The sequence below is a fragment of the Paramisgurnus dabryanus genome, chromosome 21, assembly GCF_030506205.2.
Source record: "Paramisgurnus dabryanus chromosome 21, PD_genome_1.1, whole genome shotgun sequence".
Lineage (NCBI taxonomy): Eukaryota > Metazoa > Chordata > Actinopteri > Cypriniformes > Cobitidae > Paramisgurnus > Paramisgurnus dabryanus.
Window position 1 is genome coordinate 5,057,221 of NC_133357.1, and position 16,768 is coordinate 5,073,988.

General features: G+C 35.1%; 2 protein-coding genes across 2 annotated transcripts in view; both read right to left on the reverse strand.

Moving 5' to 3' along the window:
- On the reverse strand, positions 1-7,117 carry LOC135775192 (uncharacterized). Its single transcript, XM_065285228.2, has 6 exons — positions 7,037-7,117; positions 6,122-6,148; positions 5,984-6,040; positions 5,716-5,863; positions 3,995-4,048; positions 1-3,875 (listed from the first exon to the last, which is right to left on the reverse strand). The coding sequence occupies exons 1-6, from the start codon at positions 7,115-7,117 to the stop codon at positions 3,295-3,297; spliced, it is 948 nt and encodes a 315-aa protein (XP_065141300.2). The 3' UTR covers positions 1-3,294.
- LOC135775187 (uncharacterized) overlaps positions 6,695-16,768 on the reverse strand; it is a 31,677-nt gene continuing 21,603 nt past the window's right edge. Inside the window, exon 3 of the mRNA XM_065285223.1 lies at positions 6,695-10,837. Within this exon, the coding sequence (XP_065141295.1) occupies positions 9,753-10,837 (1,085 nt within the window). The 3' untranslated portion in view covers positions 6,695-9,752. The remainder of the gene's footprint in view (positions 10,838-16,768) is intronic.

Here is a 16,768-nt window from a genome sequence, read left to right on the forward strand (position 1 = left end):
TGAAAACATAACACATACACATTAAATTACAAATCAAAGCATTAACACAGTTTACAAGTCTGTATTGTTCTTTTAAAGGGAAGCAAATAAAATGAATATTAATATGTTAAAAAAAGCAGTGTTAACATTTTTCTCCGTAGAAACTTATAAACTGAAATAATTTATTGAGATTTAACTTCAATTTAAACTATTAAATTATTTATATTTAGTTGCATGACCATTGTTGTTGATAACTGCTGCACATCTGTCTCAAATCAACCAACTTCTGGCACCCAGAAACAGATATTTTAGCCCAAGATCCACAGTTCCTGTTACTTTTTAGGCTTTGTGTCAGAAACTGCATTTTTATTGTCACCCCACAAGTTTTCAATGGGGTAAAGATCATGGGATTGAGCTGGACACTCCATAATAACCTCAATCCTTTTTGTCTGGAACCAAGATTTTACCCTCTTGCTTTTCTATTTGGGGTTGTTGTCTTGTTGAAACACCCATTTTAGGGGCATTTCCTCTACAGCCAAGGGCAACATAATCTTATCAAGTATTTTGATGTATTTAAACTGTAAGCGGAAAACATAAAGTATATATACTTCCTTCCGTTTTTTGAGCTGGTGCTTTATGGGGGCTTCTTGCAAACAGCTTAGCTTCAATCAGATGCCTTCTGACTGTCACTGTACTTACAGATCATTTTAGATCATTTTTTATCTTTCTAGAGGGGATGAAAGGCTGAAGCTTTGCCATCCTGACTATTCTTCAATCTGTATTAACCATATTGCTTGTTTTCTTCCATGTGTTTTGGGTTTTTGTTGCCATTTTAAAGCATTTGAGATCATTTAACTGAGCATCCTAAACTTTACTGCATTTCTTTATACGTTTCCCCCTCTCAAATCAACGTTTTAATCAAATTGGGTTGTTCCTCTACGGTCGATTTTACTTGGAAATTCAGCAGCAGATTTATTTTATAACAATTGGTGAAATATTTGCTTTCACTCTTTCCTAATAAAGGACAAAAAGGAGATATGGGTTCTTTTCACAGATTGAACTCATTTTCCAGTTAAACTTCACACTAATATTATTTTGATAACACCACTTTCAATAAATGATTCTATAACTCATAACAAGTAGTGTGGATATCATAACAAATGGGTCTATTGTTTTTCTATTACACTACTACATCTGTAAGTAAATCATTTCTAATTCAGAAATATTCCTACTACGGATAACAGTGGTTTATCAAGTTACCGATGTGGCACTGCTATTATTTTGAACATAACTGTATATCTGAGAGTTTGATAGATTTAATAATTGTAGGGTGGCTGAAGCCCCCCTAAAAAGGGTCTAGAACAGGGGTTCTCAAAGTCCGGACTCCGGTCCGGATCCGAAGGGAACTTGTTCCGGACACGCGTACACTTCATATTGCAAGTGCATTAATTTCTATGTGATTGATTAAATGTGTGCATTTGTTTCTTTAAAAATTCATTTTAAACTTGTAAACCATTAGTTTAGTTTTTTATCTTTTTCGATTTAAGAGTATTCCTGGTCTGAAAAAAAAACAAGTTATTTAAACATTTCCTGTGAGACGCGCTGTAGCCATCACACCCAGATATTATGCACAGCTAGTTCATGTACTACAGCTTTTGATCAGTAAGTCCTTATCAATCTGAAATCACTGTTTGTTTGAGTCATTTAAAACACGCATTTGAAAAAGCAACACTCGTCAAACATAATCATTATACAAATTCTTTATTATCATGAAAATACCTGAAAAGGTTTAAAGAACAGCAATATAAACATATCCTTAAGACATTTCCTGGAGCTGCGTCATAGATATATACACTAGATGTCGCCTTGGGGTTCTAAGCATGCGTCAAAACTGCCGCCATCTTGGAACAGGGGTCTTGTCATAGGAAGTAGCTAGGTAAAACTGGTAAAATTCATGGACGGTGCCAGACTTTTGTGCTGCGTATTGATGTTAGACCTACTAGCACTATGCATTATAATTAGAAAAAGTAGATTTTCATAATATCAAAACTTTTATTTTTTTCTGGACTCAATGCTAAATACATGTCTGACTGTTGCAACGAACCAAAAGAAAACCAAGAAAATCGCATTCATGACGATTTATGGTGATTTTATTTCCGTTACACCATTGCCTACAATGACGCTGATGCGGGGTTCCCCTGTTTCAAGATGGCGGCTCTATTTGACGCATTCGGTCCAATGAACTGCTGTAGACAAGGTGACATCTAGTGTAAATATCTATGGAGCTGCCTGTGTATTGTTCTTCATCTGCAGCGAATATTGAGTTTCTGCACGAGAGCGCCCTCTGGCTTTTGGATGTAGCGGTATTTCAACGTAATTCATTGATGGTCTGTCTAAAGTAACAAGCAAAGCAAGCATCATCGGCCAAGTTATGAGTGCACCCCTAATTTAGGTCAGTGTCTCCGTCTACCAACCACACCTACTTTGCCACGGTTTGTGCATCTGATGGAAAACAAACTGTGCCATTTCTCATATTATGTTGCTCTGCAATTTGCACCGGTTTACTTTTGGCATACTTCACGTGTTTCATGTTTATTTTTTTTTTACTTCAAATGTAAAATAAACTTGTTAATATCCCTACTGAAAAATCCAGCTAAGACCAGCATAAGTTGGTAAGCTGGTTTTAGCTTGTCTCCCAGCTTTGTTTTAGCTGGTTTTGCTGGTGTAGCAAGCTGTTCTAGCTGTGTTTTGGTCACTTTTCAGCTGGACTTAGCTGGTCAGGATGGAAGACTAGCTGATCCACCAGCTTTGCCATGCAGGGAGGACCAGCTTAAACCAGCTACTGCAACCTTATCCCAGCTAAAACCAGCTACCAGCTTATGCTGGTCTTAGCTGGATTTTTCAGTAGGGATTTGTTTTGATTTGTTGTATAAACAAAAAATTTACATAAAATTATTACCATGCTTGACAATTTTTGTAATAACCAGTTTTTCCAGACCTATGAAAATGATGAGAATTCAGATTTGGACCTTTGAATGTAAACTTTGAGAACCTCCGGTCTATAACCACCCTGATGTGTTTTCTAACAAAAATTTAATTTCTATCAGACTCTTAATGGATTCTGCCAACAAACTGGTATTTCTGAATGGCCTGAGGCTGGGATTAAGCGTTTTTAAAGCAAAACTACTTGATGAACGTATAATACATGCCAAAAGCATTTGGTTAATATTATCATCTCATTTTTGACCGAGGTTGCGCTTAGTGGTTTTTGCATCTGAACTTTTCAAATACGAAAATCACCGTAGTAGGGGTATTTTAAGGCCTTTGTTTAGTGTGAATCCTCATGTGTCTATTGAGATCACTCTTACGACCATAACTCTTTCCACACTGATCACATCTTAAAGGTTTTTCTCCAGTGTGAATTCTCGTGTGTTCATTAAGGTGGGCTTTATTCCTGAAGTTCTTTCCACACTGATCACATCTGTAAGGCCTTTTTCCAGTGTGAATACTCACGTGCCTGTTGAGATCACTCTTACGACCATAACTCTTTCCACACTGATCACATCTGTAAGGCTTTTCTCCAGTGTGAATTTTTGTGTGATCACTTAAATGCCATTTTTCATTGAAGGTCTTTCCACACTGATCACAGCTGTAAGGTTTTTTTCCAGTGTGGATTCTCATGTGATTATTAAGCATATATTTATATGTGAAGGTCTTTCCACACTGAGGGCACGTAAAAGCATCTTTGACTTTTGCCTTTTGCTTGTTGTTTCTTTTAGGGGAAAAATTCCTTACAGTTATTGAACAGCTCAGAGATTCTTCCTTGGGTATCAAATGATGAGGTTTCTCCTCCATTTCATTGAGTTGTGAAATTTCCTGCTTTACCGCTTTCTGATCTAAAATGAACAGAGAAAATCATTATGAAGAATTTGACAGCACTTCTGCAACTATAATTGTGTTTGTGTCTTTGTCATTACTGGTTAAACATTAGAGGCAGATAAATAAATCAAATCACCTTGATCAGTTTGTTCTCTTGCATTTGTGATTTCTTCTTTTGGCTCCATCAGGTCTGAAATGAACAGAGAAAATCATTATGACAGTAAAAACATAACACCAATCATTTTTGAAACTGCAATTGTAGTTTTCCTGTCTTTTATGTCCATACTGGGCAACATTTATTATTTATGACATTGTGTAGTAAAGTTTTTTTTAGTTTAGACTGGAGTGAGGTGAAAGCAGAACAAAGCACAAGTTAGCTTCTAATTTAATTTAGTTTTATATTGTAAAGTTGTTATTGGTATGATTATATACCAAGCTTAGTGTAAATAATCAGGTCTTACAAAAATGGATATCCTACAAAGCAATAAAAGTGAATAAACAACCACACTTTTTTGCTAAGAGGGCAAGAACCCAGGTGAAAAAGTAGTACACTTCCATAGTGTACTTAAAGTGCTTTATTTTCGCACACTAATTTTGTACTTAATATACTAAAAATGTATCTTTAGTACTTCTTAAGATGATCTTAAGATTATTTAAGTGTACTCCACTGTGCTATTTCGAGACACCATGAATATGAACTAAAATGTACTTTTAACATACTATCTCTGTAATAAAAAATGTATTTAGTTAACACTTGTATTAAACTTGAACTAAACTTTTATACAAAGATTGGTTCAAGTTTAATGGTACTGAAATACATTTTTAGCATATTTTAGTTCATATTTATGGTGTCTCAAAAATAGCACAGTGTAGTACTCTTAGATGTTCTTAAGATTATCTCAAGAAGTATTAAAGATGAATTTCAGTTCATTAAGTACAAAATTAGTTTGCGAAAATAAAGTACTTTAAGTACACTATGGAAGTGTACTACTTTTTCACCTGGGAAATGATGGTGGTGAGAGTGACAAGTAATAAATAATATCTGTGTCTGATAAATGCATAGCCTTTATATATAGCGTGGAGGAGGTTACAAAATTTTTATTACACAGCTCTCTGGAATGCTTGATTCTGATTGGTCAGTTGAGACATTTGCAGGTTCATTCTTTTCAAATAATAACCGCTCCAAAGTAATAACACATAGCCGGTACTACTTGTATGAGTAAAATCGCTCCGCGCCAATAAAGATCAATAAAGATTACTGTTTGGCGCCATCTTGTGACAAACACTGGACAACCACGACAAGACACAGACAGCTTACTGAGACTGAACTTGAAAAAATAGAGCATGACAGCTATGAAGCCAACACACAAAAAGTCTAGAATGGGCATTAAAACTTCTCAAAGACTGGCTAAAAGAGAAAAAATGGAGACAGACAAGTATGAAGCAGAGGATCTTAATAAGGTATTACGATCATTTTATGCATCTGTGCAAAGTTTTGCGGAAGGATAAAAATGTTAATTTAAAACAAATATGCCAATAAAATGTTTCAAATTCATATTCATGTCTGGTTTTTTTCTTATGTGACAAGTAGCCGTGTAATATGCTTCGCGGCGGGTCCTGATCACACTGTCGGGACTTATTTCCCGATAACTACCGCCTGCCTCTACATTATCCCTTACTTAACCATACTTTGTGTTTAAGTGACATTTTTAAATATTAAATACATTTTATAAACATTATGTTTACATGGGTGAGGTACTTCTTAATGTGTGAATGTATGAACATGTTCATCAACCACCACCAAAGACCAATTTTGTCCCAGGAAAAAACTGTGAATACCTGAATAAATCAAATCACCTTCATCTGCTTCTGTGTCTTCTTGTTTCACTTCTATCCCACAGTCCAGCAGATTCACTGATGTCTTCTGGTCTTCATTACAGACAGAAACCAGAAGATCTGTAGATGTTTGATCAGTAAAGCCACAGAGACAGACACCAGATACATCCTGGAAATAACATTAAAACAAACAGTTGTGATGATGTACTTTCACTATAGGATCATCACTGAACACACAAACCTCAATCATGATGACAAAGAGTGTTTAAGTGTTTTAATTTATACAAACCTTTGTGTTGAGTTCATCTCTCTGTCTGAGCTTTGACTCCAGTAACGCCACCTCTTTCTTCAGCTGAGAGATTTCTGTCATCAAATCATCAATATCCACCATGGACAGATCAGTTCCTACTGATTTACAGCACATCACATCCATCTGATCTCTCATGTTGAACATCTGAACAAACACACAACACCATTATAATATTCACACAAAAACATCATTTCAATATAAACGACTGCAGCTTTGTTAAATAAAGAAACAGAACCCTCCTGAATACAGAAATAACTCTGGTATGGTATGGTAAAAAAAAGTATTTACAGTAAGCAAGAATAAAACTTCGTTCACCACAAAGATAACACACAGATTATTAACACACATATAAAAAGCAAAACATCACAACATTTACTGCTGCTCTTATCGAGTTTCTCTTCTTCTGTTATTTTATGTAACACGCGGTGAGTTTGCGCCATCTGCTGGACGGGAGGATGACGCAACAGCTGCTTAACAACAGTCATTCACTATAGTTACACACATACAGTTGTGTTCAAAATAATAGCAGTGTTCTAATAAAAGTGAATAAAGTGCAAAAAAAATAAAAACAGTTTATTTCAAATGTATTGAAAACATTACACATTCAACATTTCACAGTTTACAATTATGTCTTGTTCTTTTAAAAGGAAGCAAATAAAATGATTATTACTTTGTTCAAAAAAAATATATATATATATATAGCAGGGTCAACATTTTTCTCTGTAGACACTTAAAACGAGAGAAATTTCTTAAGATTTAACTTCACTTTGACCTATTGAATATTTATATTTAGTTGCATAACCATTGTTGTTGATATTTGCTGCACATCTGTGTCAAATCAACTCAACCAACTTCTGGCACCCAGAAACAGATATTTTACCCCAAGATCCACAGTTCCTGTTCACTTTTAGGCTTTGTGTCAGAAACTGCATTTTTATTGTCACCCCACAAGTTTTCAATGGGGTAGAGAGGGGATTGAGCTGGACACTCCATAATAACCTCAATCCTTTTTGTGTGGAACCAAGATTTTACCCTCCTGTTTGTATATGTGGGGTTGTTGTCTTGTTGAAACACCCATTTTAGGGGCATTTCCTCTTCGGTCAAGGGCAACATAACCTTAACAAGTATTCTGGGGCCCGTTTCAATAAGGAGGATCAACCAACTCTGAGTTTAAACTTGAACTCTGAGTTGACTTACTCTGAGATAGTAAACTCTGAGTTTTCGGTTACAGAACAGCTGATCGGAGTTAGTTCAATTAACTCTGAGTAGGTTGACTCTAGCCGTTTCTCAATGTCAAGGAAGGATCCTCGGAAGCTAGAATTTCGAGGATGCTACGTCATCGACGTCCGTCGAAGGACTGTTCCAATGTCGAGGATCCTCGAAATTTCAGCCAAGGACTGAGTCCTTCGTTTGAGAAATATCCCATATACAGGAAAGGATGCAAATTTGTATCCTTCGCGCTCTTCACGCGCTGAAATCACCCACAATCCTATGCGTGCAGCACCGAAAGCACACCTTTCAATCACGCAATGACGTAAGACGTGCACTTGCTAGCCTGTTCCATTTAACGTGTTCTCCGAATGCTTAAAAGGAGCCTCGCCTAGCCTCTGAAGGAAGGGACTTTTAAGGACTAGTCCTGCCAAGGAAGTATCCTTGACATTGAGAAACGGCTTCTGAGTTAAGCGCGTGCACAGCCACAACGAAAAGCCATCATCAATGGAGCTCAGATATTACGATTTACCATGGCAACAGCACGTGACAAAGAGGTCTTAATCATTTTTACTACTAAAACTGAAAGTGTTACTGCAAGTGTACAGCAACTACGAGAATTTATTTTAAAGAAAAGAGTTGTTTTTGTTAAATGCTACTCTAGTAAATGCATACATTTAATTTTTCATCACAGTTAAAACATCAGAAGTAAATAAACTGAGGACTGTACGTTATTATATTCATTTACATGCAGATGCAATCCCATGGACAAAAAGCTGACAGCAGCTGAGCTAAAAATGAAATTAAGCATAATACTTTGTCATATAAGGCTACGAACTTTACAAATGTTTATCATGAATAAAACAAAAATTCGCCGAGCCAGGATTCGAACTCCGATCGCCGACAGTACATCTGCCCTAACCACTGCACACAGCATTACCCACTGGACCAGCGATAATGTCGAGTGGATACGTAAGAAATGTCAAGTCAACTGTATAGATGTAAGAGCACCACAAAGACTGATATTAGTCATATAAGGATATTTATATATCTAAAATGACTGCAAAAAATTATAATTTCGCTCGCATAAATATAAGTGGATATGACAAAAAACACTAGGGGTCTCAAAATCCTCTCGCGACATAAATCTAACTTTCTACAAATGAATGCAATTTCATCATCTACAGCAGGTCTGGGGAACCCTGTGTCCTGGAGGGCCACTGTCCTGCAGAGTTTAGTTAAATCCTAATCAAACACACCAGAATTAAATTTCCAAGTGATCCTGAAGACTTTAATTTGATTTTTCAGGTGTGTTTAATTAGGGTTGGAACAAAACTCTGCAGGACAGTGGCCCTTCAGGACCAGGGTTCCCCACCCCTGATCTACAGGATTGTCTATAAAAGTACTTGACATTTTAGTCACTAATACGATCTATGCACCTAAGTATATCATATTAGCTTTTCAAGTCATTTCAATTGACTGTTTTAATATTTTAGTTGAAAGTTTAATTAGTGTAATATATAAAAATATAAAGTAGTAAGTTAAAAATGGTTTGCACTGGCAATTTAATTATAACTTAAAGACAGCTAAAAATATTTAACAGTGTACATAATAAAAATGTGCACAATGAATGAATGTACTAAAGCAACTAACAAGATTAAACACCGCTACTCCTTTAAAAAAGGGGAGGAGACCACAAGAAACTCTGAGTTTACAGGATAAAACCTGCTCCCGACCAGGTTAGGTTCACAGAGTAAGTTACCCCGGAAACAGACTCTGAGTATAAGTTACCTCTCCTTCTGAAACAGGCTTGACTTACCCTGCTGTCTCAGGTTTAACCTACCTCCCTTTTTGAAACGGAAAACTCAGAGTTTCCTCATTTCAGGGTTAACAAACTCAGAGTTTTCACTTAACCACCTTTCTGAAACGGGCCCCTGATGTATTTAAACTGATCCATTTTTCTTTGTATAAGATAAATAAGCCCAACACGTTGGTATGAAACCCCCCCGATACCATGATTTTTGCACCACCATGTTTAACTGTCTTTATAGTGTACTGTGGCTTGAATTTAGTACCCGGGAGTCGCCTGAGGTTCTGCCGATAACCGCTTGACCCAAAAGAACAATTTTACTCTCATCAGGCCACAAAATATTACACCATTTTTCTTTGGGCCAGTTGATGTGTTTTTCAACAATGGTGCTTTATGGGGGCTTCTTGAAAACAGCTCAGCTTCAATCAGATGTCTTCTGACTGTCACTGTACTTACAGATCATTTTAGATCATCTTTGATCTTTCTAGAGGGGATGAAAGGCTGAATCTTTACCATTCTAACTATTCTTCAATTTGTATTAACCGTATTGCTTGTTTTCTTCCATTTCTTTTACTGTCTATGGCATTTACATTACAATCCAGGATGCTAAAGCAGTCAGTCAAACTTGCTCAAACTCAAACAGTGTAAAACCAAACCCTATTCAGGTTGCGTTTAGTGGTTTTTGCATCTGAACTTTTCAAATACAAAAATCACCGTAGTAGGGACATTTTAAGGCCTTTCTGTAGTGTGAATCCTCAGGTGCCTATTCAGATACATCTTATGAATGAAACTCTTTCCACATTGATCACAGATGCAAGGTTTTTCTCCAGTGTGAATTTGTGTGTGCTCACTTAAATGTGATTTTCTATTGAAGGTTTTTCCACACAGATCACATCTGTAAGGCTTTTCTCCAGTGTGAATTCTCGTGTGTTCATTAAAGTGCCCTTTATACCTGAAGTTTTTTCCACACTGATCACATGTGTAAGGCTTTTCTCCAGTGTGAATACTCATGTGCCCGTTGAGATCGCTCTTACGACCATAACTCTTTTCACACTGATCACATCTGTAAGGTTTGTCTCCAGTGTGAATTATTATGTGCTGATTAAGGTCAGTCTTACAAATGAAACTCTTTTCACACTGATCACATCTGTAAGGTTTGTTTCCAGTGTGAATTATTATGTGCTGATTAAGGTCAGTCTTACAAATGAAACTCTTTCCACACTGATCACATGTGTAAGGTTTTTCTCCAGTGTGAATTGTCATGTGCACGTTGAGATTAAACCTACGAAGAAAACTCTTTCCACAATGATCACATCTGTAAGGCTTTTCTCCAGTGTGAATTTTCGTGTGGTCAGTAAGGTGCCATTTATACCTGAAGTTCTTTCCACACTGATCACATCTGTAAGGCCTTCCTTTTATGTGAATCCTCATGTGCCTGTTGAGTTCAATTTTACTAAAGAAACTCTTTCCACACTGATCACATGTGTAAGGTTTTTCTCCAGTGTGAATTTTTGTGTGCTCACTTAAATGCGATTTTCTGTTGAAGGTTTTTCCACACTGATCACATCGGTGAGGCTTTTCTCCAGTGTGAAGTCTCATGTGATTATTAAGCATATATTTATATGTGAAGGTCTTTCCACACTGAGGGCACATAAAAGCATCCTTGGCTGTTGCCTTTTGCTTGTTGTTCCTTTTAGGTGACAAATTCCTCACAGTAATCGAGCAGCTCAGAGATTCTTCCTTGGGTATCAAATGATGAGGTTTCTCCTCCACTTCATTGAGTTGTGAAATTTCCTCCTTTACCACTTTCAGATCTAAAATGAACAGAGAAAATCATTTTGAAGAATCTGACACAGTAAAAAAATGCACTGAGAACTTCTGCAACTATAATTGTGTTTGTGTCTTTGTCATTACTGGTTAAACATTAGAGGCAGATAAATAAATCAAATCACCTTGATCAGTTTGTTCTCTTGCATTTGTGATTTCTTCTTTTGGCGTCATCAGGTCTGCAATGAAAAAAGAAAATCATTATGAACAATATGACACGGTAAAAAAAAAAATAACACTGATCATTTTTGAAACTGGAATTGTAGTTTTCCTGTCTTTTATGTCAATACTGGCCAACATTTATTATTTAAGTAATAAATAATATCTGTGTCTGATAAATGCATAGCCTTTATATATAGCGTGGAGGAGGTTATAACAGTTTTTAACCATACTTTGTGTGTAAGTGACATTTTTAAATATTAAATACATTTTATAAACATTTTGTCAATACTGGCCAACATTTATTATTTATGACATTGTGTAGTAAAGGTTTATTAGTTTAGACTGGAGTGATGTGAAAGCAGAACAAAGCACAAGTTAGCTTCTAATTTAATTTAGTTTAATATTGTAATGTTGTTATTGGTATGAGTATATAACAAGCTTAGTGTAATAATTATGTCTTACAAAAATGGATATCCTACAAAGCAATAAAAGTGAATAAACAACCACACTTGTTTGCTAAGAGGACAAGAAATGATGACAGCAAGAGTGACAAGTAATAAATAATATCTGTGTCTGATAAATGCATAGCCTTTATATAGCGTGGAAGAGGTTATACAATTTTTTATTTTTTCATACTTTGTGTTTAAGTGACATTTTTAAATATTAAATACATTTAATAAACATTATATATACATGGGTGAGGTACTTTTTAATGTGTGAGTGTATAAAAATGTTCAGCAACCTCCACGAAAGACCAATATTGTCTCAGGAAAAACTGTACATACCTGAATAAATCAAATAATCTTCATCTGCTTCTGTGTCTTCTTGTTTCACTTCTATCCCACAGTCCAGCAGATTCACTGATGTCTTCTGGTCTTCATTACAGACAGAAACCAGAAGATCTGTAGATGTTTGATCAGTAAAGCCACAGAGAGAGACACCAGATACATCCTGGAAATAACATTAAAACAAACAGTTGTGATGATGTACTTTCACTATAGGATTAACACTAAACACACAAACCTCAATCATGATGACAAACAGTGTTTAAGTGTTTTAATTTACACAAACCTTTGTGTTGAGTTCATCTCTCTGTCTGAGCTTTGACTCCAGTAACGCCACCTCTTTCTTCAGCTGAGAGATTTCTGTCATCAAATCATCAATATCCAGCATGGACAGATCAGTTCCTACTGATTTACAGCACATCACATCCATCTGATCTCTCATGATGAACATCTAAACACAAACACATCACCATTATAATATTCACACAAAAACATCATTTCAATAAACGACTGGAGCTTTGTTAAATCAAGAAACAAAACCTTCCTGACTACAGAAACAACAAAGTGTGTGGTAAAAAACTATTTACAGTACGCAAGAATAAAACTTCGGTCACCACAAAGATAACACACATTACTCACACACAAATAAAAAGACACAAAAACAACACAAACCTTACTGCTGCTCGAAGTGTGCGCCTCTATTCTTCATCTGTTGTTTTATGCAACACGCGGTGAGTTTGCGCCATCTGCTGGACGGGAGCGTGACGCAACAGCTGTTACATACAACAGTTGTGTTCAAAATAATAGCAGTGTACTAATAAAAGTGAATAAACTGCAAAAATGTTTAAAACAGTTTATTTCCATATTTCAAATGTATTGAAAACATTACACATTTAATTACAAATCAAAGCATTAACACAGTTTACAAGTCTGTCTTGTTCTTTTAAATGGAAGCAAATAAAATGAAAATTAATATGTTAAAAAATAGCAGTGTCAACATTTTTCTCTGTAGTGAAATTTCTTAAGATTTAACTTCACTTTAAACTATTGAATTATTTATATTTAGTTGCATAACCATTGTTGTTGATATCTGCTGCACATCTGTGTCAAATCAACTCAACCAACTTCTGGCACCCAGAAACAGATATTTTAGCCCAAGATCCACAGTTCCTGTTCATTTTTAGGTTTAACATCAGAAACTGCATTTTTGTTGTCACCCCACAAGTTTTCAATGGGGTAGAGATCAGAGGATTGAGCCAATCTTTTTTGTCTGGAACCAAGATTTTGCCCTCTTGCTTGGATTGAATCCCCCCCCCCCGGTGGGCGTGTTTATCAAATTTGCATAACTGCGCTCTGTCTCTATACCCTGATTTTTGCACCACGTTTCTATCAGACTCTTAATGAATTCTGCTAACAAACTGGTATTTCTGAATGGCCTGAGGCTGGGATCAAGCAAATTTGAAGTGAAACTACTTGATGAACGAATAATACATGCCAAAAGCATTCGGTTAATATTATTATCTTGTTTTTGACTGTAGTGGCATTTAGTGGTTTTTGCATCTGAACTCTTCAAATGTGAAAATGAGCAAATTAAGTTTTTTTTAAGGCCTTTCTTAAGTGTGAATTCCCATGTGCTTCAAGTTTAAACTTACGAATGAAGCTCTTTTCACAGTGGGTCACATTTACAAGTTTTTTCTCCAGTGTGGATACTCATGTGCCTGTTGAGTGCGAGTTTACGAATGAAGGTTTTTCCACACTGATCACAGCTGTAAGCTTTTCTCCAGTGTGAAGTCTCATATGCTCATTAAGGCAAGAATTGCGAGTGAATATGGCAAGCCGTTTTAATATTTTTTCATTTACATTTAGCCTACTAGTATCTATTTTTTAGGTACTAGTTCTTATTTTTAAGTTACTAGTATCTATTCGATTAGATACTAGTTCTTTATCATTAGATACTATTACCTAAAAAATAGATACTAGTGTTTATTTTTAGATACAAGTGCTTATTCATTAGATACTAGTACTTATTCAATAGATACTAGTATCTATTCATTAGATACTAGTTCTTAATCATTAGATACTAGTACTTATTTATTAGATACTAGTAACAAAAATTAGATACTAGTGCTTATTTATTAGATACTAATACTTATTAATTAGATACAAGTACTTATTAATTAGATACTAGTACTTTTTAAATAGATACTAGTGCTTATTCATTAGATACTAGAACTTATTGGAATAGTGACTAGTAATTATTCCATTGTTACTAGTAACAAATCTCAAAATTTTCCCATTGATTTCTATGAAGATCGGTCATTCAGATATCAACTATTCAATTCTGACTAGTATGTATTCCAATAGTCACTAGTACCTAAACATTAGATACTAGTGATTCTTTATTAGATACTAGTACTTATTAGTTAGATACTAGTACGTATTTAATAAATACTAGTATCTATTCATTAAATACTAGTTCTTTTTCATTAGATACTAGTACTTATTTATTAGATACTAGTGCCTATTAAACAAATATTAGTCCTTATTCGTAAGATACTAGTACCTTTTAAATAGATACTAGTTCTTATTTATTAGATACTAGTATTTATTAATTAGTTACTAGTACTTATTCAATAAATACTAGTACTTATTCATTAGACACTAGTACTTTTTTTAATAGAAACTAGTAAGATAATTTATTTTACTAGTAAGATTTTTAATTTTACTATACAGTGGCCATTTTGACTAGTCATTCCATATGACAGGTACAAAAACAATTGTGACTAGTAAGATTAAAAATGTTACTAGTACCTATTGTAAAAGACACTAGTGTCTAATATATAAGTACTAGTACTTAATGAATAACTACTAGTGTCTATAAATAGGTTCTAGTATCTATTGATTAAGCACCAGTGTTAAATAATACTTACTAGTATCTAATGATTAGTTACTAGTAATATTTAAAAAGATACTTGTCACTGTTGGAATAGATACTATCAGAAATGATTAGTTGATATCAAAAACAGAAAAACTACTAGTACTTATTTATTTGGAGATATCTTCAACCTCAAAGGGAACTAGTAAGAAGCTGTTTGCAGATATCTTGATTCAAACAGATCATTACATAAACATGAGTACCTCTCAACCATCCAATCAGAGTTTACATGGTAATACAATGTATTATACTATTTAAAGTGATATTGATGGTTTAGTAACTGGCTTTGTAAATGTGAGCATATCTGGCTAATCGGTTAGCATAAAGACGCAAATAAAGACTTTGTGTAATATTTATTGCTTTGGGTGAACAATATTATGTAAAAAAATTTCTTCATCATGGTAGAGAGTTGAATTAATATCATGTTATGACATTTGGATTGATTATTGGCAGTTCAGAAGAACAGGTAGACAAACCTACTGTAGGGTCTATTCTTTTCACACGAGTTTTCAGTCACAGCTCTAATACCGTATGAATATTGTTACAATAACAATGTAAAGCAATATAATCTGCATTTGACCCTCAGGTGCTGCTGTTCACATTCATTCAACCCCTTTTATCTCTTCATCAAAAATTATTTCACCCTAAACCTTCCTCCTAGCCTTCAGGCTCACATAATTGGGTATCTGCAAAAAAAAAAAAAAAACATGATCTTATGCAGGGCTTGACAATAACACCCGCCAAATGCGGGTAGATTTCGGCTGTGGCGGGTAAGACAGCCAAGTTTACAGCCAGTCACTTTGGCTGGTTGAATATACTTTTTTTAATTGTAATTTTCTAAAAGGTTATGCGAAATTATAAACAATGCAAACTGATACTGGGAAACTAAAACTTCCATGAGCACTCCCTGCACCCAGCGCAACGTACTGAGACCGTCTGTTGAGAGGCGCGTGCGATCAGCGGAGCATTGCGAACCAAAGCGCCACATTTTTACCAGAGAGAGCGCGAGAGCTGATGGATTTGTGAATGCACGGGACGCAGTCTGAGCGCACACACGTACACTTCGGGAAAGATAAAACATTGCATGGAAGTGATTGAAGAGATTTAAAGTGCGTGCACACTCTCTGGGCAAGAATGCACACCTCCTAGTTTTGTCCGAAATCAAAGAAAACCCACCAGTGGAGAGGTTTAATGATATAAAATTTTATAATAATATAAAATATTAATGTTAATATTTTTGATTGATGAATTTGAATAACAGAATGGTTGATTTAAGTGTAACCTGCCTGGCAAAATAAATTGTTAATGTTTCTTAGTTTAAAAACGTGTCAAGTAATTTCTATTATGATTTAAGTGTTTAAAATAAAGATACTGGAGGGGGTGTTAGATTAAGAGTAATCTACTGAAAACACAGATGGAGTAATGTCCCCTGTTTTAGGTTGGATTGAGTATTGCCTCAATCTAAAACTTTCAAGTTATTCAAAACAGTTTTCAGTGTGTTTGGAGAATACATCTTACTTTATTTTAGGTTAGGAGAAGGCCTCAACACCCAGCTGTATGGTGTATTACCTTAGCACCTCCAGAATTACATCTTATTCTCTATGTGAATGTTATTGTTATGGTAGGCAGATGGGATTGACACAGATGTAAAAGCAACAGGTAGTTTATACAACACGTATCCAACACAGTGATGGTAAATGGTGATATGAACTGGGTAAGATGAACAGAACAAGCAACTGCAAACACAAACAATTCTTGACAGTCACAGTATAACAAAATACACTTTCCTAAAGTAAACAATTGGCGATAGAGGACAATGATGATGGTGATTATGATGATGAAAAGAGTTCAGAAGAAGGCGATAAATTTCAAGATTTTTTTTCAGTGGCAGATTGTTTTTCATGCAGCTAAATATATGATATGATCTGTATTAATACCAGGTATATACCAGCTAATATATGTAATTTTAGCATGCCAAAGTTAAATTTTAGTAACATAAAATATATTTTTCCAACAACAAAATTGTGGCCAGCGAA

Coding starts and splice junctions, on each gene's coding strand:
- LOC135775192 (XM_065285228.2), bottom strand. CDS start 7,117: ATGTTGCCCTTGACCGAAGAGGAAATGCCCCTAAAATGGGTGTTTCAA. Junction 6,041..6,121: donor ACATGAGAGATCAGATGGAT/GTGATGTGCTGT, acceptor TCTCAGCTGAAG/AAAGAGGTGGCGTTACTGGA. Junction 4,049..5,715: donor AGACACAGAAGCAGATGAAG/GTGATTTGATTT, acceptor TGTTCATTTCAG/ACCTGATGGAGCCAAAAGAA.